A 27363-nucleotide genomic window follows, 5' to 3' on the forward strand; every position below is an offset into this window, starting at 1 on the left:
ACCTTCTGCTTTTCTTTCTGTCTCTTCCCCCATGCCTAGTAAAAACTAGACCTCAGGAAAATGAGAGAAAAAAAGAGAAATATTTATACTGATATCTTAGAAGGAGATTTTTATCATCTCTCTACATTTGGAAAAAAAAAAATCATTTATATGTGACCTGATTTTTTTTCTCTCTAGCAATGTTAACAAAAACTTTTGCCTTCCATTGTTTTTAAAAATATGTCCAGCGAATTGTAAGCAAATGATATTAAAAGGAACATATGATCTAAATCTTAATTTTCATGTACCACTGGAGAATTTAAGCCAACTATCCACTTGTGGCTTTGGGTTTCCAGTTAAGCGACTCAGCAAGCAAGCCCTATGATTAACTCCATTTTTAGAAGTGGTGTGGATAGATTTTCCAGTATTAAAACTGCAAGCAAAAGACGAAAATGTGACATTTAATGAAATTTGCTTGTAGCAGTAAAACTTGGCTTTCGCTCTTGGCATAACAGTGTTTGGAAACATTTAGAGTGTAACAGGGCTTAGACCTAATATTAAAGCTCAGATAACAGGCGAATAGAGCATGTGTAGGACAAAAAATACACTGAAGCAAAAAGGTTTGTAAGAATTACTATACTCAAACGTTCTGGCAAAAGAACTCCAACTATCTATTTGAGCTTCCATCTCGTGATTTTCTAGCAAGCCTCTTAGGGAAGTGTTGCTGATCTCTCTAAACAAACTGTTTTGTGTTTTGTTTTTAAGTTTCCAAGCAAGGAGTCTCCTGTGATGACTGCTCTGTATCTTTGGGTGTTTTGCTTTCAACAGTCTCCTTATACTCAATTCAAGGTGTACTTTTCATAATGTCACCTCATTATTCTTAATTATACCCCAGTGGTCTATGCATTTGGCACACAACACTTCGTTCCATCTATTAAAACAATTTGCTTGTTGAGCTCAGCCATACTGGGATTCATTTTGTGAATCCTTTTATTCTTTCCTCAAAGAGAGGGGATTGTCCCACACCCGGCAATTTTCATTCTCTGAATGTGGCTCTTGCAACTGAACATCTTCCTACTAACGCTCAGCTGAGAGTGCCCCATTCCAGATCCTGTTACATGGATTTGGTGTTTTGATGCTTCTCTGAAGCTGAATTAGCTGTCTTATTGCAGTATAATAAAAAGGCAAACAAAAAACGCAAGAGAAACAAAATGCAAAATAATTTCCAAGAAACGTGATAATCTGTTTCTTCTAGGTTTAAGTCACTTTGTATGGTTCCTCTGATCTAATAATCATACTGGGATTAGTATTGCCATTTTTAGATAATAAAAAAAAAAGACCACTGAGACAATAACTGTTTTCCCCAAGGTTTCTGGTAAAATCTGTGGCAGGTTGAGACCTGAATGAGAAAATCTGCAGAAATTATGGAACAATGGGATTATTTGGGGTACCCTGAGGTAAGGAAGGCTGAAAAATAGAACGACTTAATCCAGACATGACAAAGAGAATGCAGCAAATCCTGGGGTGCTCCTGAACAGCCGGTCAACCAGCTGTTCCCAGCCACCCACTGGCTCCCACTGCTGCGGGCACCTGTCAGTGCCACAGCATTGCTGGGAGTACAGTATCAGCAGGACCGATCATTCTCCCCTTTATTATTATCATTATTTAATTATAGTCTATCTGTCACCATTCACTTAAATCATAGAATCATAGAATCATAGACTGGTTATAGTTGGAAGGGACCTTAAAGATCATCTGGTTCCAACCCCCTGCCCTGGGCAGGGACACCTCCCACTAGACCAGGTTGCTCAAAGCCCCGTCCAGCCTGGCCTTGAACACTTCCAGGGATGGGGCATCCACAGCTTCTCTGGGCAACCTCTTCCAGTGTCTCACCACCCTCACAGGAAAGAATTTCTTCCTAATATCTAATTTAAATCTCCCCTCTTCCAGTTTAATGCCATTACCCCTTGTCCCATCACTGCATGCCCTTGTAAAAAGTCCCTCTCCAGCTTTCCTGTAGGCCCCCTTTAGACACTGGAAGGCTACTATAAGGTCTCCCTGGAGCCTTCTCTTCTCCAGGCTGAACAACCCCAACCCTCTCAGCCTGTCCTCATAGCAGAGGTGCTCCAGCCCTCTGATTTTAAATGTACTGGAATCAAATATTAAAGCAATTTAAAATGTTTATCTAGCAATTCACAAAAATATGCAAGCCATCCATCAAGCATACTCATTAATCCTGATTAAAATGCAGGTCCCCTAACACATTAGCAGAACACCTTTCTTTCAGGAAAAACTAAAATATGAAAATGAATGTAAGATCATGGTTGAGAAGCAGACTGCTGCAAGAGAAGGAAAATCCAATACACTGAAAGACCTCAGCTGCATCCAATTTCAGTCGGATGCCATTATCAGAAGTGGCCAAATTCTTTCTATATATCCTTTCTGAATTAGTGGTGTGATAAAGCAAGTATGTAGGAAAAAAGTTAATTTCTGAGACCTGTAATATTTAAGTTAATACCCTACAGTACTGATGAAAGCACACAAAATCCAGAAAATAGGTATAAATGTTTCCCAGGGCTAAGAATAGTATGCATTGGGAAGATTCCTGGCAAACACATTGTTCTGAAGAATCATCATATATAGCCACAACGATGATAAACACTTGGCATGGTCACAGAAGGTATGGTTACACATACCGTGTGCTTAGTGACAGAGATCTTGTGCAAAGAGTGTCCCAGCCAGAAGGTGACGGGAAAAAAGCAGTTGTGGTTACTCCTCGCTACTCTCCTGTCCCAGAAAATGTGACACAGAAGGAGGTCCAAAGAGCCAGGAGATCTGATTGTCATGACAAGAGGAGGCCACATCCCTCAGCATCACCCAACTCATAATTATTACAGTTGCTTGCACAACCTGGCTTAAGCCAACCTGTCTTCAAAAATCAGGTCTTCCAGAAAATGGGTAAGGGCTGTGGACAGAAAAGCCTGAAGAGAAGAAGGTCTGTAGCCCAAACTGTAAGAACCCTGCACATAGAAGATACGATGGTTTGTTTCACCAGTACAATGTGCAAACATAGATATCTACCAGAAACCAAGGCCAGCTTCAGAGGAGAGTGTACAGGAGGCAGCTGGAATAAGAAATTGCAGTTGTCTCTTTAGGAAAAGAAAATGTCTTCTACTGTTGCTCTAGATTCCCTATGCCGATGAAAGCTCCATGAAAAGGAGATATAATTACATTTGACAAGGAAAGTTTTTTCTCACACTGCTGTAAAATTTCTCTAATTGCAATAAATAATTGCTGGCAATAAATCGCATATGATTTCTACTTCCACAAGGATTCGTGTGGGGATATGTTAGTAGCAACTATCACTTAAATCATGGCATGTATTGTTAAAAGCTCAAAAGTTCAAGCTACTAAGAGCTTCAGGGCTCTAAATTTTTTCGTACTTTGCTTTTCTGAAATTGTTTCATTGAAATCCTTTCCATTTCAGTTCTTTATATTCTGGGTGCTTGGATTTTTTTTTTTATTATTATTATTTGCATTTTTTGTATTGTATTTAGTTTAGCAAATTTGCTACATTTTTAGTTGCTTCCCCTTCCCTAGACTTCTACTAAATGTATCAAGGTCTGCTTCAAGATTTGGTTTCTCGAAATCCTTGCTAGAGCTTTGCCACACATAAGCAACAACCTTTAAAGGGAAAGAAAAAGGTCAGGAGCCTGCCTTGGAAGGGTGCCGAGACTGGAATATCTTGAGTATATGCGCTCATATTGTATTTTATTTTATCCTGATTGTAGACCCTGAGTGCATTCACTGAGTACCTGGTATGTCAAGAAAGATAATTCTCATAAATAATCCAAAACTTACAATAATGGATCATTTGGTGCTTTTTTCCTTGTTTTTTTAAAAATTATTTTAATGCTATATTATATTATTATAATGCCTAATAATATCACGTGAGAGTGCTGCCTGACATGCTGCATTGTAAGACTGTATTTTCTTTTTACCATTACTAAATTATGTCCAGTGGTGCTGAAATTTTCCTTCCGTTTTTTTTTTGAGGGAAAATGGGTCAACCGCTGATGAGAAAGTGGCAGAGAAATGCATAATTTTTTATATTTAAAAAAGAAACTGGAAGCTGTTTTGTGAGATACTCTAGTGACTCATATTTTGCAGCTAAGAAGTGGAATTTAGCCAAGTGCCTGCAAAATGCTTCTTTTTTTGCTGATTCTGTGAATATCTTCATAAATTTCAAAAATTCATAAGCTTAGGCCAACCTTAAGTCAGTCACCTCATGTATCTGCATTACTGAAAAAAATATTAAGTGATACTATATTATTTCTAAAAAAGCTCCTGCCTTGCTCAGGGTCCAAAAGGGCTCTGAGGAACAAGCCCCTGCCAGTGGGATATTTGTCCTATTCACTGCAGAAGGTGGGTATTGAATCGGGCAAAGGACTACAGAAGGGTAAAAGTGCTTTTATCATCAGCAACTGGAATAATATTTGCCCAAGTTGTGGAGCACTTGATACTGAACTAGTCACTTACAGCAACTTTATCATACGTCACTAATTACGTGTTTCTCATTCTTGAGGTATCCACTCCGAATGGCTTTGATTGAGCTATGTGGATATCAGCACTTAAAAATACAGATTAATTCAGAACATCTGAACAGCTACTGGGTGGATCAAAGGTCCCTCAGATCCACTATTCTGTCTACGGTAGTGGCCAGAAGAGAATGCCAATGGAAGACGGTAAGTGCAAGGAAGTAGAATTGATACTTCCCCAGTGTATCCCAGCCATTCAGCTTCACCCTTTCATGAAAACTATGCTCTGAATATATGAGTCATTCTATGACAAGTAGATCAAAAAAAGGAAGTCCTAGACATCTCATTTTGCATACTCAATTTAGGGAATACTTTCACTTTGATCTCTGTGTTTTAATTCTCCTTATGTTAAGCAAGGATGATAGTACTTCCTCGTATCACATGGATGATACGAAAATTAATGTAATTCTCTCTGAGAAGTGGTAAAGTATCATAGTGATGAACGCTATAGAAAAGCCAATGGAAGCACTGTAACTACTTTTCCAATAGGTGTGAATAGCAGGTTGTCAATAAAGCATATGGCAATAGAGTGAGCAGCAAGAAAATAACAGAATACCAAATATCTCATTAATTGAGTTGCATTCATTCTGTACACTCAGTGAAGTAAAAGCACTACAGAATCTTATAGGTAAAGTCTTCATCAAATTATTTATGCACAGGACCAAACCAAGGTTCCTAAGTCAATTGTAATGTTGGCATTTCCGTCTTTTGTCCTTGACTTTTCAATCGTAGTAACATGGATATGAGGTTATTACGTATTCATTTGTGCACATGTTGGAGAGATGGCCTAATCTCTCTAAACTCTTGCATTTGCTCTTGTTTTTTCCAGTTTTCTTTTTCAGCCTACTGTAGCACTATCAACACCATTCCCAGAAGACTACCAGAAATTTCAGACTTCAAATACAGTGTTACAGATTCGCTTTCTAATAGTTAGTATACAGATGAACAAGTGCACGCTCCTTTTTGGTTATAATGCATGTTTGATTAACCTCATCTTCTGCAGACTTCAAGGTCAATGGAATATCTCATTCATAGTCTCATTACAACTAACTGCTATCATAATATACACACGTTCTTGCTAAAATCTCTTGCACTCCTATTTTGTCTACAAAGTTTCTGTTAGTCACTGTAAGATCCCTATTGCCCATATGACTGTTGGACTCTAAAAGCAAAAGCTATAAAGCAAAAGCTATGAAGCTATAAATACAGTGCTTTAACTAGTAACAAAACAGAGAACATATCATGAGTTGTAATATTACTACACATATTATGGAACTCTCATTTGGTATAATATGTAAATGAGCAGAAGTATATGACTTCTCAAGAACTACTCACAAATTAACTAGAAACAAGAAAAACCAAAACATTAGCTGCTACAGTCTTCAAATGCCACACACAGAGCTAAGCTAAGCATGTCTCACCAAAATGAGTCTTTCTCTGTGGAGGAATGCAGTAACAGAAATATCAGTTTACGCTCTTTACTTGTAACAAGGCATTTTTTTCCAGTATTAAACAAACTTTGAAGCAGATGTGATGTAGTGGGTTGAAATGGGAACTGAAAAAAAAAAACCACTTTTTTCTTTTTTTTTTTTAAATGTGAGTGATCTGACAAGCCAAAGCTGTTAAAAATCACTGTGTATTGCAAAACAAAATCAAACATTCTCTTCACAAAGCAGTACGAACGTGTTTTACTAAAATTTACAACTCAGCCTGCCCCATACAGAAATATGCATCTATAGAACTATCAGTACATTCGAGGACAGCTCCAGCTTTACTCATCAGTTATGGAGTTATCTGTAAGCACAAACCAATTCCAGAGAGTGAACGTTGTGCTCCAGTTCGCATTAAGAATTTGGGAGAGAAACAGACTGATTGCCCACTGCCGTGCTCGTCCAGCAACCGTCCTCCCTGCTGGAACTGCTCTTCTGCTGCCATTCTCCATCAGGCAAAATGTGCTGCCTTTCCTCATCCTTTCTGCAAGCCCCGCCTCTAACACCAGAGGACTGCATGTTTAAACTACGGAAAGCATTGCAAAGTTTGGTCATAGAATCATTTTGGCTGGAAGAGACCTTTGCAATCATCAAGTTCAACTGTTAACCAAACCATAACAACTGAACTACAGAGTTTCTGAGGATGAAACAATTAAAATGCCATCTGTTTACAAATAGAGAAAAAAACCCAAACAACAACTAACAACAAAATAAATCAAGCACATAAGGGCATCTCTTGAATTCAGTCATTTCGCATTTTCAGGAAAATTTGCGTATGATTTATAGTACTTTGTGCAAAAAAGCTGTTTGGCAACTTGATTCCAAAAGTCTATTTCCTTGATACCGATGTCATTACTAAAATTGGGACAGGACACGCCGTAATTGCTGGCGCCAAGGAGGTAATTATATCACTCTGGAAACATTACAACACGTGCAATCCAAGAGTCCGAGAAGGAGAAATGCCAGCATCTAGCACCAGTCCCTACATCTGAAAAAATGTCACTGTAACATTGTTGCTTCTGGAACAAGCTTGGTCTCCAACTTTTTTCCCCTGACACCTCGTTATTCCATCCTGTGAAGTGCTCCCTGGAGAACCAACGATTTTGCCAAATAAGAAGTCCTTGTCAAGGAGTTCTTTTCTGCAGAACTCAACCTACATGTCCAAAGCCCTGCTACACTGATCACACATGTGGCCGCCCGCCCTGCACGCACCATCCATCACCACATCTAGCCTACCATTCTCAAAGCCCTGGGCTCTCAAGGATATACCTTAAGTAGATGCGGGGCTCCTCATGCAGCCGAGGGAGGGACACTGCTGGTTTACTACATAAGCTATTAGGAAATCCTTTGTTTCATTCTCTTCTTTTGCAGGAATGAAGTAGGGTGAGAGGATACAAAAACCTGTTCTTTCACTGGATGAGTCATCCGGAGTGAATCATTTTATCCCCTTCTGTGCTTCCATTTCCCTACCTGCGAAATGGGTGCTTTGTAAAGTGCTAAGAGCTCTGGTCATAAAAGGAAAAATAAAAAAGAAAAAAAAGATTTTACAAGAGCTAAAATTAATATTACAGGGAATAGTAGGAAAAGCAGTAGAAATCTCAGAAACACTGCTTTTTAAGAACCTATCAAAACTGGATTTGGGTGGGAAAAAGAGAAATTTAGCAGTTTTACTGTTTTTACTCATAGGAAACCTGTGAAGGGATTGGAAGAACAGAAGGAAAGAAAGACTTGCTTATTTAACTTTTTTGTTACATCTACTTTTCAAGACCTTCTCATCAATAAAAATGGAGCGGAAGAAGACATTAGACCTGGTATTTCTGTAACATTTGGAAGGAAATGGAGGGAACAATGGGTAAAAACAAACAAAAAAAACCCCCAAAAACCCCAAGGAAAAAACAGAAAAGAGGAAAAAAAAGGTCACCAAAAATATTGAAAGAAATTTTATAAAAAAAAGCTTAGAAAAAAAAAAGAAAATATTTTTCACTTCAGGCAGGCAAGAAGCTGATTAGATGGTTTTTTTTAAACTGTGGGTTTTATTTTCTGTCCACTCTATGCTGTACTTCTGTAAGACACAGAAAATCATTATAAACTCTCCTTTCAGGAAGAATGAGATTCTCTCTTTTTTTTATAGAACTTTTTTTTTTTTTTAGAGAAAGGACTATAGAATTTTTTTAAAAAAAGAATTGTTAAGAGCAATTATTGCAGCAGACAAAACACTACCAAGGTCTAAAGGAAAAAAACTTGACAGCAGCGAAAGACGTGCTTGGCATACCCTACTATACAGCCCTGCCAGGACAGCACGTGGGCGAACGTCTCCTCCTGGGACTCGGGCAGTTGTGCCTTAAGGAAGCCTAGACAGTACATATTTTCTTGTACTATTCTTTTTTTACCCCCTCCAGCCATGGCTCTTTGCCAGCAGATGAGAAGCTACCTTACATGAGAAAGACATGCTATTAAAAAGGATAGTGTGAGTGAAATGCCAATACAGTTTTCACTAACAAACCTAAGTGTTAACATAGTAGTGCAACTTAGAAACAGAAAGCATAAATTTACAGAATATTCATGGGTTTGTACAATTTCAGAGATTTCTACAAGGGTGTTTGTGACATGAGGAGTTTGATGAAAACAAAACAAGTAGTATTTAAAGTAGAGAAGAAAGGAGGGGAATATACTTCAATGCTTATACTTCAAATACAAAGTTCATACAATTCCCTGACATATCTGTATATTTTTAATGTTTGTGAACTATTATGTTACACAGTAATGTTTGTGATTGTCTCTCTGTTCATCCTTTATGGAAAGCTGGATTTAATTTATTTTCCAAGCAGCTGCAATAAAGAATATTGCACAAGAGCTGACTGCAAAGCTAAATATCACGAAATGGGGCCGTTTCTTTTGCTTCAATGCATACGATGTCTGAGGCTAATTTAACATTAAAATAACTAGGAGAATACTCTGAAACCAGACGCTGGTCCAGACCCGCACGGAGATAGTACAGCAATACCAAAGAGGTTCAGTAGGCTGCTCTCAAAATCATTGGTTCATGAGGATTATTATGATAAAATCCGTAACATGATAGAGAATATTCATACACTTAGAGAAGAACAGCAGGCAAAGGTGGAATGGATTGGATATGTGTGTGGAGAAGGAGGAAGCAACACAACATAGGATCTCTAGCAAACGAAATTCTATTTACCAATACTTCTCATGAAAGATTGAAGAAAAGAGATGTGCTCATAAGCAAATTACATTCCAAGAGCTGCTAGCCCTTAGATTTTCTTCTTCAGTTAAAACAACTGCAGTGGATTTTTAATTAACATTATCATTTTATTATTATTGTGTTTCAATAGTCTCTTCCAAGGACTTCTGAAAGTAACTGGAAACTTACTGGAAAGTAATCTTTTCTTTGTTTCATCATTCTGGATTCCTAATTGCCAATGAATATTTAAATTAACATAAAATCTTAATTTGAAGCAAAAGCCCAAATATTACCATGATCAGTATCTGAAACAGAGAAATTGGAGAAGACAGAGAGAACAGCTGGTCTATCTTAATGACAAAAGAATTACAGTGTTTTGCTTTCAATTACAAGGAGTTATACTGGACTTCTATTTCTAGTACCAGAAACCACGGAGAAAATAACTACTAGGTAGGAAATCAGTCAGTTTTAGGTGATTAAAAAAAATGTTCTGAAGAGTCACTAGAAACTGAAAAATACAATCCCCACTCATCTAAAACTGTGTAATGATACTGATAGCACAAAGTTATATTTTACAGTTGAAGTAAATAATTGTGAGAAAGTTGCAAATGCACAATATCAGTAACAAAGTTATAAGGTCATCTTACTGATACAGGAGAGGATGAATTTCTGAGGTGGAAAAGCTGTTTGGACAAGATTAAAAGCTGTGATGGCTTTACAAAATGTCATTTCCTAGTTATTCATTTCCAGCCTTTTCCAAGAATGGAAATTCGAAGAAGGAAAATACATTGCTTCACAGCTGTGAACGTCCTGCTTGCCAAAAATGCAAATGTAATCACTATCTGTGAATCAAAGACAAATGATGGCAATGATGATAAATATGAGTAAGGACTTCATGGAAACGTAGACCTCTAGAGCTGAAAGTCAGATTCATTTGGAAGGGCTATCTGTGCATGTGCATAACAGCAAGCACAACAGTTACGAACTGGCTGGTACCAAGAGGAATTTGGTAATAAGGGAGAAAATCCTTTTAATAGGCGATTTCGGCATTTGAGTTGCCACAAATGCTAAGATTTTATGAAGGCTCCCGCCACCATTAGAGGTTCAAAGAATGCTTCCTAACATTTTTCCAGCTCAAATCTCTGGCGCTTAAAGAATGGAAAACACATGTCAGCAATTAAGTCACTAATCATAGTGTTACCAAGCATAAAAACACTGCCTGCGCCTATATCGACTGAGTCACTTTATATGTTTTCTCAAATGTCCTGGACCCTACATGGCATTGAACGTAAACGGTCATTTCAGTCATACTGAAACCTGGCAAGCAAGGGTCTTTCCTTAATAGTATGAAATTCACAGCAGACCGCACTGAGGTCACTATCATGGGACAAGAGGGACACTAAAACAAAGACCAAAACAGACATTGGCTTGGACAGCATTTCCAAGAGAATAAATCAAAAACTTCTGCAGACTAGGCTGGAAAGGGCACAGCTTCAATATCACTGAGCCAGCCAGCATCATTTTCAGGATCATTAGAAGAAGGGCATTTGAACAGTTTGCTTGAGAACTGACACAGAATAGGTTGAACTTTTTACAACTAATTATGCAATTGTAGTGCCTACCTCTAATCATCAGCAAGCTTTGAACCAGGGGTCCCATTGGCTTTGATCCACGTGCTCTCTTACCATGCCTTCCAAAAATATTCTAACTTTTAAAAGATCCCTTACACTGTGTATATTTCCACTTGAATGTTTTAATTCTTTCCCCTCTGTGTCTGTTACTCTTTGATTCCTGATGGATTTCCTCTACATGTGGGTACAAAGGAGAGATTAGCATCACAGGGATTTTCTGTGAAAATAGGTAACAGCAGTAACAGCCCAAATGGCTTTATTGTGCTGTTCTAGATCTCTGATTTCTTTCTCTTGTGAAGCTTATTGGTACATTTTGAACTGCTATCAACTTAAAGCAGACAAGAGTATCAAATCAGGACTTAAACAGAATAAAGAGGGGGAGAAGGTAACAATCCAGTCAGCTCTTTGGACACTAACTGTCATCCAGAGGCAGCAGAGTAGCTACCAAAAGCTACTCTACAAGCTACCAAAAACAAAGTTTCGGTATTACTGCTCATTGTACAATGAGCAGTAATACCGAAACTTGTTTTTTTGGAATACTTACAGTGCAGGTTTTGGTGTAGCATGAGCTGCTGAGGATGGAAATATTAAATTTCAAATTTTAAAAGACTGTTTCCTAAAACACAAGAAAAGAACTGAAAATTATGAAAGGTGATGTAAAAATGGATCTACAGTGCTGAATACTTTATGGACTGAACAGCCAAAATGCTCACTATGCAATATGTAAACCAAAGAGCAGCCAGAGTGACTTAAGCAGAATGTTTTTTTCCTTGTCACAGAAAAGGCATACGTCTACTATTTCATTATCTGATTCATACAGAGGTTTATACTGTAGAATCAAGACAGAAAAAAAGTCAGGGAAACATCATTGTTTTCCAGCCTGGAAAGAAACAAATCACAATAGTTCCTGACACACACCCAGTTCCTCTTTCAGCCCTATTTTGTAGAAAGAACACAACCACACAACCATGTCTTGTTTGACTTTTTCAGAATCTCTGAAAAAATTAATTGTGAAACAGTGGGTATTAAAGGATAAATAAATCCAAAGAAATTTAGAGAAGAAAGGAACAAGAGCCACTATATGAGCCAGGAAGGAAAAGCTATCCAAACCCAATTGTCTGCTGCTGTAAATAAGAATTTGCTTAATTTATGGTATAGAGTTTCTTCTATTTAAACGAAAAGAAGATTTATTCCCAAGTAAACAAGATGCCAGGAACGGACTGAGCACAGTCTATTTGAAACAGCATCCCGTATTGCATGAATTGTTTGACATCCAGGTGGTTGAATGATTGGCAAGAGATAATAAGAATAGTAGGAAATCAAATTATTATAAAATTATAGGATATTTCAACTTCAGAATTCAGTACTGTGTTAACACTAAAGTAATGTGAAATTGAAGGAGACATGAAGAAAACCTGAAACTCATTTAGAAGCATTAGCAACATCTCCCTAAATGTCCCTTTCAGCCTAGCTGCCTAGCTACAAACTCCTTTCAAGCTGTACTTTACAGAAACATGCTCAAGTGGAGCAGTCCTTTTGTACATTTTTAATTGCTTTCAAATCACTGAACACAGTAGAAAACTTGTGTTACAATGGAAGTGGGTGGGAGAGAGGACTTGATTCTCCAGTATCAGCGAGGGATCCCTTCAGGGCCTTAGTTCCATTTCCAGTCTCAAAGAATGTATGGCATTTTTTTTCCTTTTCCATTATTGAACTTCTTAGGGTAACAGTTTGTGTGTTTCTTTTCAGTAGCCAGAAAAAGTATGCAAGAACAGCAACAAGCGACTAATATGGCCTCTACTACTGAAAAACGTCTGCTGGTGAGCATAACCAGAGCATGTACCAGCAGATGTACTGATGTTACTGTTGTTCTTTTGTGACTTGACATTTTCATTTATTGTAAATTTTCGTTTGCCTTAAGTGAACATGTTCAATTTTACCATTATTGAGTTTGTCAGAGCTAGCTTAAATAGTGGTCTTACACTCTTACTGCAAGTGCAGACCCATGAACTTCTAAATGTTCATCTTTTCTTCATCATATTTCTGTCCACAAAATGGGGCTATACCTGCCAACAGATTTTTTATGCAGTTTCAGACTTAACAGACTAGAAATGATGACAAACTGTACACAGGAATTGGATGAGATCTATCTAGCATTTGTGAAATGGAATTTCAGTCTATCAGACGTCCTTCCTCCGTATTTCCTTTTTCCTATGTACGTTGCAACCCCAGCAGATAAAGGGGTTATCAGACCATCTTTATGCAAAGCATGGAAAGTAAATATACACATGAATCAAGAATAAGAAATAAATACACAAAACAAAAAGATAGTTTCTGTTTTCTAAAAAGTTGCCAACATCACTTGGCAAAACTTGAAAAAACGTTTGTTTATAGATCCCGCAGGGAAGATTTACAGCACAGATTTGCACAGATGTCTGAATGCGGAGGCCAGGCTCCCCGGCAGTCCCTGGAGAGAGAGCTCAGCGGAAAGCTGGGAGCACCTGCCTGTGTTAGGACGTCACTCCTGATTTTCTGAACGGCCCTCTAGACCTATGCCGCTTCCTCTATCAGCTACACAAGCATGGGTGATAGAACTGCCTTTAAAATGGTGAGACTTTAAAAACAAATAACAGAGCTTTTTCTCACCTTTTAGTTTTTGAAACTTCTAATTCAAAATTATAGCCTTTTCTGTCATCATTAGATCATTGCTTTTCAAATGTGAGAGCTGAGAAATTCACGTGACTATACGAGTTGGGTACATATAAATATTACTGGAACCATGCCAAGTGGAAAATAATAGAAGCAGATACATTTTTATGAATGAAAAAACTTGACTGCAATGAAAGTTAGGATGGGAAAAAGAAAATAGTATTTACACATACGGTGTAATTCAGACACACCTTAGGATGGCATGAAATGATAGCAGTAAGGCTGCAAACTGTTAAGACAAAGAAGGTCGCTTATGGAAGTGCGATACACACTCATTTGGTCATACACACCATAGGGAGTACGGGCTTTATCACACTGTGGATTCTCATATTAAATATGAAGAAGCATAACTTGTGAAGGCTAAATAAAATTTTTAGCACACTGGACACAGTTGGAAAATACAGAGATACAAAACAGGAAAGTGCAAGTTACAGCATATAACATATATGATATGCTATATGTAGATAAATACACATCCACAAAAGAACACTTGTCCAAGTTTACAGGCATCACACATCTAAAGTGCAAATAAACTAAAAGGATTAAGCTGTTTACAAAATAACTGGATTTGTCATACAGCAATAAGGGTGTCAAACAGCACAGGAGAGGTTGAACAAAGAAGGATGAAAGCTGCAATAACACAATTGTGTAATTGCTCAATTTTAGATGTATAAATACCTATTTTTCACCTGGAGGTTTTGAAGGCAAAAACTGAAACCAAGTAGGGTTTTTTTCATGACATTAAGTTAACTTTATTAAAATAGCTGTTTTGTTGCAGTCGGGCAAAGGCAAATGTTCATGACATTCAAATGGAGAAGGCTATTTCAAACGCAGTTGGAAAGGAAGATTTAAATGCAAATAAGGAAGACAAAAATAGCTCGAAAGAAAAAAGGGGGGAAGTAAAAGTAAACTAGCTATGGAGCTGAACCCCAGATAATAAGGCAAATGTATAGACGTATAACAGAGGAAAACAGATGTTGGCTAACTCAAGGAAAAATCACATGTCAAATGACAGCACTACTCACAGGCTTCAAATCACTAAATATGGAAATTTCTGAGACAATGAAGATGATTATGAATATAAAGCTCTAAGAAGGAAGATGGTCTTATGTAACCGATTTCGTGTAGAGGACGCCTCAGGGCAGCAGCAACCAAGAAGCTTTTGTAGCGACTGGCTGTTCTTTCTCTCTATATATACCTCTTCGAAATTATTTCCTAAACGTGCTTGCTGGAATCTGCCCTGTTTGTGTGGGTGGTTGCGGGAATCAGCTGTAAGAGGTAGTATGAAACCATGTGGAGTTAGTCTTTGGGGTTCAGAAAGCAGCATAGCCATGTCACCATGGTGTAACGAGGGCTAATTGGCCTCAGTGCAGCATCATCCCACCAGCTACCAGGGCAACACGGCTGGCACCAACGTGGAAGTCTTTGCCATGTGTCGTGTTGCACTCCACATATGTAGCGTCTACGTCCTCCCTTCTTTGAAACATGTTATGGATACATGTTACAGAGCTATTTCTTTCTAGGGTCATATATAATTACACACTGGAATTTCTTCAAAATGTTGACAACTAACCAATATAATTTCACTACAACTGAAAATTTCCACACACCAAGAAATATTATTATTATTATTAAACAAAATTTAAGGATAAATTTAATAATTATCAAAACATTTTTAATCAAATAGAACCCCACTTTTCTAGTCTGACCTGATTTTTTATTAAAATGGTTGATTTGAATAATAATTTTAAATTATTAAATTGAAACAAAGCATAATGAAACTATTGAAATGGAATTTTTCAACTGGTCTGTGCTGAATTTATTTTGACGTCTCTGACAAAAAAAGACATTCATACTTCTGCAGCAATCTTCTTCCTTTTTTTAATGCTTAACGCTTTCATAGAAGGGGAAAAGTCTTCCTTAAGTATCTATAGAGAAAGGTATTTTTGACTTAGTGCTTGAAGTTTTGAGTGTATTAGTGTTAAATATCACCATCAGGTGCTGTTATAAAACTAGCAAATGAAATGGAGAAGAAACAAATTTAGGTCGTAAGTTCCTCTCTGTGCTTCTTGAACCCGTGAAGATGAACAAAACAGTTTCTGCCATTTAGCTTCTAAAGCTATGCACTGCCTTTTTATACATAACAGGTTTGAAAATGTTTCATAATTTTTGATGAAAGAAAAAAATATTTAAAAAATCATGTACTATAGCCATGTCATGCACCTATTTAAGTCATGCATGCATACATCTTCACCCTATCACTGAGGTCAACAAATAAAGCAGTGCAGAAACCCACTTATGTGTCTTGTAACGTGACTTAAGAAACATGCTCTAGTACATGTTAGTCTGAATTAAAACCCACCAAGCTGAAATCTGACGGGAATTACAGTAATGAGGTTGAGTCTGAATTAAAACCCACCATAGCTGAAAACTGATGGAAATCACGGTAATGAGGTTGAGTCATTTGTGCTTCCATTAGAATGATGACATCACTGCTTAGTGACTTCATGCATGTGAATTGACCACATTTTGAGCACAAGGTTCTTTCAACATTACGTTCAGCCTAAGTCATTGGTTTATTCTTGCTGCTGTTCCAAAATATTATATTCCGTACTGGACTTCCCTTGTTTTATATGAATACTACCCTTATATTACAAAATAATGCTACAACTACTAAATATTAAAGAAAGTATTCTGCATAAACTAAGTCAGTTGCATTAGAAAGAATTAATCTGGTTAAATGTGCACGTTGCAGGTGCCCATACAGAAGTTTGACCCCATTTGTATGTATTACTTATATTCAGTGGAACTTTTCTTGATAAAATCAGTGACATCAAGAGCACATCTCCACCTGAGGCAGATGTCTAAAATACATGATGTAAGTCATAATCTGAAAACAAGTATTTCTAGGTTACTAGTTCAGACATCTATCTTTAGGTGAGCTGAATCCTGTCTGTTATGCCTTACACTGTAATTGTGCTCCTCAGGAAATTGTGTTGGAAGGTGCCCTTTAACTTGGAAAAAAATGCAAACAACTAGTTCAGCCATGGTGTAATGAATGGGATAAAAGGGAGAGGACTTCTACCAAGGCATCCCAACATTGATCCTGATTTGGGGTACCTCCTACCCTCAGCTGAACCAGCTGTAAATGGGCTTTTAGCCATTCAGGCTTAGCTGTCAAGCGAGCTCCCCATGAAGCTTGCTGCACTCTCCTTACATTACGCTAGGGATAGACACTGAAGTGCCTTGTCGCCACTGGCCTCATGGTCTAGTTACTGGATGGAGCTTTGTACATGACCTGATAATCTGCATACGTGCCCAGGGAGAAGGTGTGAGAACAAACTGTGCTGTTAAAACAAGATTATATCTTCAGGAAAATTGAGAGTGGGTTGTTTGTACACTAAAGTGAGTGGCAGAGAACTACATCGTGTGCTTGCCTGCAGTGGGGAAAGAATATTACGTATGTTCGTCTGGATGTAGCTTGAAAGAGAACGTCTCAGAGGAAGTGCCCTTTCTTTGCTGGAGTCACACTTTGCCATCAGTTCTGTTTGGCATGGTGTGCAATATTTTTTTTTTGTTTAAAAAACATTTAGTATTTCAAGACAGAAGTTCTTATCGCATTCATGTTAAAGTAACTGGAGTTTGTGTTGGCAAGCCTAATACTTCTGCTATAAAAAAATGCAGAGATGAGACCATGCCAAAAGATTATAATAGCAAGAAAAAACAATAAAAAATGTCTAAAATGACTGACTCAACTTAAAATGTCAGTCAAAAAAGCTAGCAGCGTACTGGGCATTATCAACAAAGATACTGAGAAAAAAAGCAGGCATAATTTTACCACTGTATAAAAACCTTGGTGCATTCACATCTTAAGTAATGTGCACAGCCTGGTCTCTATATTTCAAGGACACAGTGGTGTCTGAGGACATACAAAGATGTCAGCTAAAATGATCAAGGGATGAGGCAGCAGCCTTTTTAGGAAAATCTAAGAAGGCTTCAACTCCACAGTTCCTACAGGAAAAGGCGGAGGAGCTTACGACTGAGCTTTGCAAAATCATGAAGTTGTTGGATAAAATGAGTCTTTCACCAAATACCACAGTGACAGAACTAAGGGACACTCGTTGAAACCAGTAGGACACCACTTTAAAGCGCAGTAAAGAAAGTACTTACATAGTCAGAAAGGTTGTCAGAAGGCTGTGCAGAAAGACAGCATCAGCGTATTCAAAAAAAGAGATCAGGCAAATCCATAGGCAACAGGTCCTTAGATTATAAAGGGAACAGGCAAGGATGAACCCTATAGTAACATCCCTAGTACAACACTAGTAGATGCTGGGCAATATGATGGGAATGGACTGCAGAAACTGGACAGGCTTTCACGTTCTTCTGTTGCTGCAGGTGAAGACAGAATACTATGTTAGGTAGACCATTGGTCAGGCTCAGATATTGCTAGAAAATAGAATACTTGATCACCTCAAACTCCACCTGTAACTCACCAGAGAAAATAGAATTTGTTCCTGTTTAATTTTGTAAAAATAACACTGTTTAACATACCACACTCTGGAAAATAGTGCAATGCTGACTATGCAGGCTTCCTCATTAGCACTGACACTGGCAGAATAAATAAAAGTACATATGCCACCTCGAATTTCCATGGTTGTCATGATTTGAGGCCTATACTGCTTATGAAAATCTATTTTTCTAAATAAGGTCACCTATGAATTCCACCAAAGTCAGACTTCATGCAGGGAAAGTTATCTCTAGCTTTCAGGCTTTGTTTAGCATTCAGAAATCCCCTAATTTTTCATATGATATTTGGTACTTCAGCATCCCCATGAGTTTGGACACTGCAGCTTGCAACAAACTTTTCCAATGGACTGTATTCAACATCTTCAACTACTAAAATTGTGTGAGGTCGCAACCCTCTTTTCATGAGTAGTTTCATAAGCTATGGCAACAGGGGACAGGTAATACCACCAATAATGACAACAGGCACTTGTCTCCCCCTTGCCTCCCACAAATAGTCATAGAATCATAGAATCATAGAATTGTCTAGGTTGGAAGGGACCTTTCAGATCACTAAGTCCAACAATCAACCCCAACACTGACAAAACTCATTACTAAACCATATTGCTAAGCACTACATTTACCCATCTTTTAAATACCATAATACTGGAGAGGAAAATACTCATCCAGTACAGGAATAAAACCCCTTAACTCTTCAACAGCCAAGAGGTATGCATGCTGTTAATACTATTCACATTTACATTCACATACTGTTCTCTGCCCTGTAGACAAAGACTCCTTCAAGGAATATCCTTTGCTCTTGATCTCCCCAGCACTGTCATTGCCAGTCCAAAAAGTCAGCAGTTACTTCAAAAATAGGTCTGATGCCAGTAACCTAGAGGCATATGACTCATTCAATAGCATTTATTATACATGCTCATCATCTTTATACTAGCAATAGCCTTGCTAGCACCAAGCGTTTAACCAAGTAACTGAATTGTTTTGGGATGGCCAGTCTCTAGGCAGTGTGATGCAGACACAGCTTCCTCCCACCAGACATGGGTACCAAGACTGGGTCACACTCATGGCAGAGTTCTCCTTTGTGTTACCCTTAAGTCAGGAAGCCAGTGCAGCTACCTCAGGTCAGCACAGCTGGATCTCATCCCATACTTCTCTCCTAGCTTTTCTGCTCCAGAAACAACACTATCCACTAATGTCAGACCACAAGCATTTTCTTGTCTCTATTCAACAAACCTTTTACTTAGCATCCCTATTGTGTTCTACATATTAAGGGTACAGTCATGAAAAGCTCATCCAATAGATCAGTTTTGTTCCACTTATCTATAAAAATGTTATAGACTAAGAAATTTCCAATCTACTGAATTTCACAATATTGCAGACAAGCAGTATCACCTGCTTCTGGAGTTAAATAAGAACAGATGCATTGTTCTACAGAATACCACAGACTGAATCATTGAAGGCCTCTGCTCTCAGGGGCACCAGGGAGGCTGGGATGTGCCCTCTGCAGATCAGCCAGCCCTAAATTCCAAAAAACAGGAAAGCCTGAATTGGTGTATGTTACAAAAAATAAATGAAGACAGAGGAAGGTCAACCCACAAAGTAAACAGATAACTATCAACTCTAGACATAACACGCAGAAAGGATTGTGACAAAAAGCTGACAATACTCCTGAGGCTTACTAGCTCTTTGTGCGAATTATCTGTATCATGAAAAAATAAAGAAGTTCTAAGATCTGATCAGCTGCACCTTTTCCAGACAGTAAGCTCTTGTCCAACAACCTGCTTGCTTGATTTGCCATCAGTTCCTTTCTTAAACTTCAAAAATTTTAATTCAGTTCCTCCAAAATAGTATTTTTTATGAGTTCAAACTTTTCCTTCATTACAAAAGAAAAAGACCAACAGATATGTGACATGTGAACACTGCTGCTCTACCGTTCAGTGGCAAACAGTCAAGAAAGTGGAAGTCATATTCTCATTTAAATGCATATATTCCCGTCCCAGCCAAGGTTTTATCTTACAGCGAGTTTCCTTTTTACCTTGTTATTTCTTCTCAGGAATAACAAGACAAATCAATTGTCTTCACTGAAAAGTCTGTACCATCATTTATTCTTTCTAGACCTTTCCTGAGAAATGTTCTGATTCACAAGCACACTTCACAGTCACATCCTGAAGTTAGGAATGAGGAGGAACGAGTGATAGAATTGGGCAGTATTAACTTAACAGGTAACAATCCTTAAATAAGTCACCTTCTTATTTTGCATAAATACCAACCATCTGCTTTTACTTCAGTCTCTATAACGTCATGAGAGATTTTCCAAGGTGCATCAGAAAGAGAAGGTTTGCCTAAAGACCCTACTGTCATGCTAAGCAGCAGCCAGTCCTGACCAAGACGACTCACTTTGCAAGCGGGAGCATCAGCACAGCCTGGGCTCACCTGTGCTCCTCAAAGCCAGCTGGTGCACCTCTGCACACTACCAGCTTCGTAATACTTGTATTGGAAAGAGAATCATGCTTTTACCACATACCCTGAAGTTATTGCATCTTTTGGACAGCAGGTGAGTGTGATTTCAGGGAACCAATGGCAGAGGTTTGTCTGCCTTGTCTCTAAGTCTCTTCCATCACCTCACTGGTCTCCGCGTGTTGGGAGCCTGGTTTCTGTTCTTCATGCGAACTTTGTTCCCAGGGGAAACTGCAGTGCAAGGACATCCTGGGACCATTTTTCTCAAACATTTGCAGAGGGATATCCACACTTCAGTGCAACCCTGTCACTCAGTCCCTGTGCTCCTGGGATTCAGAAAGCCCCCTGTGGCTTTTCCTGTCACATTCTCCCATCTTCTCCATCCCCGCAGTCACCCCTGCTCCTCCAACACACCGCAGGATCGCTATGCTAACGGACAAAGAAAGGAGAATTACATGCTGTAGCTCTCCCTGCCTCCTGGTGTGAACATCTGTCAGCGCTCCTGACTGTTTAATACCGTGGCGGGACTGCAGTGTTGCTATTCTGCCCCACAGAGCTGCATGGAGCAGCACCGACCCACGGGGACAAACCCACAGGCTCCTGAGTCTGGTGATTAAGACCATCACCCGAAGTCATGCAGGTGATTTGGAAACCAGTCCTGCTGGGGCCCACCATGAGGGCTGCTCGGTTGGGTGGTGTGCGCAGGGTGAGCTGGCCTGAGCTGCCACCTCCCTGGAGGTGGCCGGGATCTGAGCCCGGTGCGGAGCGGCCGGCAGCTCCCTCCCCCTCTCTCCTCCCTCTGCACTACAGTTTCCCTCTGGTTTCTGGCTGGGGCAGGGCTCGGCTGGCTTGGCTCCATGCTGCCAGAGAACAGCATGCACCTTGTCTAGTCAGTCTCCAAGGATCTCACCCAGAGCCACCTCCGAGCTCTAATATGTTTCCAAACGGCAGGGTAGCAGAGGACTCCCCATTCACAGCTAGAAGAACAGGTACTCCCACCTACCACGTCAATGTTATAACTAAAGGCCTCAGCAACAAAAGAGAGGCAGGCAGGTATTTTAGACAGAATACTTCATGGTCAAATCAGCCTGCGCGTATTGGCTACAAGGATTTTTTCCCTTGAAACGATTTCTTTTTTTCCTGTAAGAATCCATGGAAGCAGTCAAAAGAGAAATACTTGAAAGGCAGAATTTGTCAGAAACATATTGATTTATTTGCACAGTTCTACGTAACAATTAAGGTATGTATGTTTTAGCTCACTGCCCTGGATACACCCTGCACAGTGTAACACTTTAGCAAGATATAGTTCACCAACACTGTATTACTTTATTAAATTTTAATAAAGATATAGAGGCACAACTTACTGCAGGTATTTCAGCAAAACTCTTCCTTAGCAGTTTTGGGGAACGACTGGGGCTACTTTTCAGCTTAAATAGTGTAGTTATTTAACTTTCTTTTAATACAAAATAGTTTTATTAAGGGATAACTGGAAAAAATTACTAACTGCTTTAATGGTAGTACTGACATGGCTTTAAGTCAGAACCAAGACTCTTTGAAACGTGAAGTTTTTAACAGGTTAACGTTCAATTAACTTGATATATTTACTCACAAAGAAACGTATTTAGTTACCAGTCTATCCCACAGTAACACATCAGCCATTTATTTCAAAACAAAGGCTATTTTTTAAAATGTATCACTTTATGCCAGTTAAATATATCCCTGAACAATTTGTCTATTATGTGTTTATTAAAATGATGGTGGTTTTATTAAAAACACAGAGAAAGGAAAAAAATGTGGGAGACATTAAAAAAACAAGAGTGAATTTACTTCGCGTACCTAACAGAAACCTGTCCTGTCGGTGCCTATTAAGCTATATAAAGCATAAAGTGCTCACCAGAAAAAATAATTAATCAAAAGACAGAATTTTGCTGATTGCTAACTGAAAGAAATCTGCAAGAAAATCATACACACAGATCACTATCACAGTCCGCTTCTCCTGCCCTGAGACGCTGAGAGGGGGGGAAACACATGAAGCATAACACAGCACACACTCACACATGCCATCATAAAGTCTATTTCCTCCCAGGACACTTATCTCTACCAGTCAGTCTATTTATGCAGCAAAACTATATGTAAGTATCCCAAAACAGCTCAAGCAAACTATAGCTTCGTTTTACCCTCTATCCTCCAGAACTGCAAGCTTCATATTATAACTTTGTTCCTGAAATAAATCTGATGAAGATTTTTAGAAGGTACCTGTAAGTGCAAGGACTGAACCTGACTACTGAGTGGGGAAAAAGTATGTAATGGGTTAAAAAAACATATGTAATAGTTTCTCATTAAAAAAGTCCTACGCACAGTGTTTCACAAGGACAGGCTAAATAATTTTGTTTCTTACTATTAATTGCGAAACTCAGCAGCTGAACATCTTCAATAACCACGCAAAATCTATCGAGTCAAAACTAAACCCTGTGACTTTCTTGGGACATGTCTGTGTGTCATAATAGGAAGGGAAGCCTGAAAGAAGCAAACCAAACACATTACCACATTGCGTCGGCAGTCCGTAAGGAGCTGGTAGATCGGGATCTTGGCTTCATAACAATGCTCATTTTGAAAAATTCCTCCAGTATTTCTAGCAGTCAAACATCAGTTGTCCTTACAAAGCTGATTCTCAAAGCACTCCATTTCAATGTATTTTTTTAAATCCTCTGCTTTTTAAAACCCTTGAAATCCGTCTCCCGTAATAATCCAGGCTGTGGAGGAAGAATTCTAACACGCTGCAACTCCTTCCTTTTTCACGCTGAATTTACTGTAGCACTGTGCTGTTCGGAAATGACAGTGCTTTTCTCTTCTGTCTTGTATTGCCCTGGGAGGAACTAGTCTATTTTGAATCTATTCTCCCTGCAGGTCACATGGGAACGAAGGCAGCTGAAAAGAGTCTTTATCTCTTTCTTGCAGTTCGATAACAACAGGTTTAAAGGTCAATCACCTTTTTTTTTTTTTTTTAAGAAAAAAAAAGGAACAATACTGATGGATAATAAATGAAAGGAAAAGATGAATGTAAGTTACGCTAACACTAGTGAGTTTGCAGGGAATTTCCACTTAGAGACGTGATAGATAAATTAGTCTCTGTGGAGTAAGGAAAGGAACAAAGATTCTTCATTCCAAGTTAACTAAAAGCATTACCTAGAAATGTAATTCTGCCTTTTCTTTTTCTCCTAAACCTTGCCTAGATACTGTGAATAAGTACTATTGTCTAGTTTAACAAAACAGAAAGTATTCCCTGTCTGAAAGACATTCGAAACACTGTGGGGAAGTTAAGTAAAAATAAAATTCCTTGTTGACTGTTAAAGTCAAACACACATACAGACAGCTATTGTTATAAATCACTGAAGGACAAAATACCTCAGTTAAAGAACCCTAACATGATGTCCTCTCTACCACACTGCAGAAACCGATCTTTTCCCATTATGATAAATATATTAATAGTTTATGCATTACCAAAAAACCTTGTATTTATATAATTTCTAGACAAAAACTTATCATAAAAGCTTTGAGAGTTATTCCTTTTAGGAAATATCAGTGTAAGCATATTTGGCAATTCCAGTGTTAGAAGAGGCAAAAAATGCAGAGAACTTGATAGTGAATATACCACTTCAATTAAACATTTTGAATTTGCTCTGAACTGTGTTAGGATTTTTTTTTTAAAGTGAAAGATCAAGTTATTGTCCAACAAGTGGTTACATGCATAATAGCCATTTCTTTGTACAGTCTTTACAAGTGTTGCAGTATATTACTTTTGATGGTAGTGCAGCTAGGTTAATAATGAAAGCAAGCACTAAAAATTGTATTTATCAAATTTATATAGACTTGGCAAATAGAAGAAAAACACGATAAACAGGTTATGCGTTAAAATATCAAAAAAATCATCAAATAGGAATGTGCATAAAGTGTGTAAAGCTCTGTAGAACCTTTGCACTTTATTTTATAACAGCACAATAAAACACATTACCAACTACATTGTATATCAATGGGAAAGAACCTAATCCCCTGGAGGCTTATGCCAGTCATCTGCATATAAAGTGCTCCACAATAGCATAAGAAACGTTAATAACAATTCTTGCCTAGTATTCTGTTTGTCATGTTTTCTGGTACCTATCTTTCATATATCACCTAGTCATTAACACAGGACTTTTTTAAAGTGTCCTGTAGAATCATAAAAGTTAATCTCAAAGAGTGGAAAAAGCATCTGTTGTAAATTTAGCTCACAGGGTCACACAGTCATGGGACCTTTAGCAACAGTTGGGTCTGTCACTGTGCAGGTCAGATGTCTATAGAAGTGGACATAAATCAGGCACCATGTTGTGAAACTTTTTTATTCCTTAAACAGATGGAATAGGTCATGCAGAAAAGCAAAAATCACATTAAACAGAGGTGCAGAATAGCTGGTCATTTTAAAGCTTTTTTAAAGTTTGTCTGATAATTTATTACTGATAAATATCAACATTACTCACATATCAATGAAGGAATACAAAATGAAAGGAAAGAAAGCTTCTGATTAAGTAGCTTCAGAATACCATACTGGAATGGAATATTCAAGGACCACTTCTGCTATGCCACACAGTGGATACCTCAAGATGTTTTGTTCTCAAAAGCATATCAGTCAAGATGCTGCCTCTTAGTTGTAGCTAATCAAAATATAACTAGAAATATACCGCAATATTTATATACAAAATATGACTATGCGGGTCTGTACAGGTATTTATACAATTAAGGTAGTGCAGATTCAGAAAAAAAAGTCTGATGGAGACGCAGATCACCAATGGAGTTAAATATTAACACCTATTGCTAACTTGCTTTCCTTTGTTGGTCTCCTTCATCAGCACCTTAGAAATAAACCCCTGCCCTCCAAGTGCCTGTCAACTTCAGAGCAGGTACTTTTATGAAATATATATTAATTAACAACAAGAAGACTACAGTATTGCAACCATATTCCAAGCAGTCAAATCAGAACCTGTCCTCAGGTAGCAACCTTAGAGGCACAAGCTTCCTGCAAAAAGGATGTATCAGTAGGAGGGAGAGCTCATAGGCTTCCAGGGAATGTTAGTTTTATGTGAAATTCAAAAATTGACTTTGGTGAAGCATGCAACAGGCATTTGTAGCATCTGATTTGTACATGTAATTCTGTAACTTCAAAAAAATCATATTACTTCTTTTTTGGAATCCTTTTTTAGGAAAAAAGGCTTTCGAACTCAGATCTTGTTGGTATGCTGTTGCAGTTTAGGCAAGTGTTGATTGAATAATGACAATAAGGAAGAAAATATTTTTAATTAATGAAAATACTGCAGGATGGAGCCATTCAGTACTGCTAAATACACTAATAATAATAGCCACAAGAAAAACAATAATATTTTTTTATCAGTGTGTATCCATCAACTGAAGTTTTGGCTGTATAGTTAAACTGTCTGAGGAAAAAGGATATAGAAGTAATTAAAAAAACAATAATAAAATGTGTGCAGGATTCAACCTTCTTTGAGGATGCTTGCATCTTAGTTACTTATCTTCAAATTACTAACTAATTGAATTAAACCAGTGTTACATTGCACAAAATTGAAAATTAAAATGAACTGGAAAAAGCATGGCTTAAGGAATGAGGCACAGGACTGACTGTTCTGTTTCATGCTTCAGAACATCTTTGTCTTGAGAGTAAAGAAAATTTGCTTAAACATTCTGAGTTTTGGCTTCCTCATTTGTAAAACAGAGATAACACACACCATGCTGCTTGAAAAATGCTTGGACATCAAAGAACTGAAAACATGCAATAGGTGCCAGGTTATTATTGCTGTTGTATACAAGCTAAAGAAATAAATTCACAATCTTCATTTTTAAGACAAAGTGAAAAGCTCCTGTAGTCTGATAAGAATCAAGTTTAATGTTGTAATAAATTAAACCCACAACAGCTGATACCACTTTTCTTGTTTACTGTGGTGAAAAATTCAGGGATTTCTAGCAAATATGCATCGCTTTAGGACACAAAGGGACACTGGCAACATATCAAGTGTAAGAGAATCCTGGAAGCCTAACATCAAGCCTTAACACATAAAGAATGACTGGGCTCTTAACTATGTTGTTTGGAATGCACATTAGCAAATGAAATGTACATAAGCTGCTGCTTCTTGATGGCAAGCTTAGTTTCACCATAAACTTATTTCAGATAGGATAATTAAAGTATCTCTAAAAACCTGGAGCTGGGCTCATTCACTCAGGAATATCCTCGGCATTGCTTAGCTACTATTGCATCTGGTCCTGTTGCACACTTTGTATCCTTCTTTTCTTCAAGTACGCTTGCCAGTTTATGTGTTTACGTGAAACAGTTTTCTATATACAAAGAATATGCACTGAGATCCCAATCCAAGCTTTCTAATCTCTAGAAGCACACACTCCACCATAGGAAACATCTTCTTACAAGCTAAGCCCTATACCAGTCAGTTTCGTTAAACTGGGAGTTGCAGAGTTCAACCTAGTTCATCTGCAGCACTAGTTTATCCTCTTATGTCCCGGTCTGTAGAACAAGACTGAAGGACGGAAAAGATTAACAAGATATTCTTGTGTTACTCGCACGGGTGGCTTTGAGAACTAGTAATGCAGGTGTAGGTTCAGAAGAGACATCGTTCAATAACAAGCATTAAGCCAGAGAATTAGAGAAGGAAATTTCTGACCCACCAGAAGATTTTGCCACTGCTCACCTTAGCAAAATTATGTCATAGCTTATTGAC

General features: G+C 38.2%; 1 protein-coding gene across 8 annotated transcripts in view; it reads right to left on the bottom strand.

The window, feature by feature from the left end:
* PDE4D (phosphodiesterase 4D) overlaps positions 1 to 27363 on the bottom strand; it is a 520925-nt gene that overhangs the window by 130859 nt on the left and 362703 nt on the right. For 2 of the 8 annotated variants that reach the window (XR_012584872.1, XM_074569484.1), the window contains exon 1: positions 23132 to 23455. The exons of the other annotated variants lie outside the window; for them this stretch is intronic. Coding sequence is in view for 1 of the 2 variants with exons in the window: in XM_074569484.1 (XP_074425585.1) it covers positions 23132 to 23196 (65 nt within the window). In the remaining variant the exon portion in view is untranslated. Of the gene's footprint in view, positions 1 to 23131; positions 23456 to 27363 lie in introns of those variants that run through there. 8 annotated transcript variants of the gene reach the window in all.

This window comes from Larus michahellis, chromosome Z, assembly GCF_964199755.1.
Source record: "Larus michahellis chromosome Z, bLarMic1.1, whole genome shotgun sequence".
NCBI lineage: Eukaryota > Metazoa > Chordata > Aves > Charadriiformes > Laridae > Larus > Larus michahellis.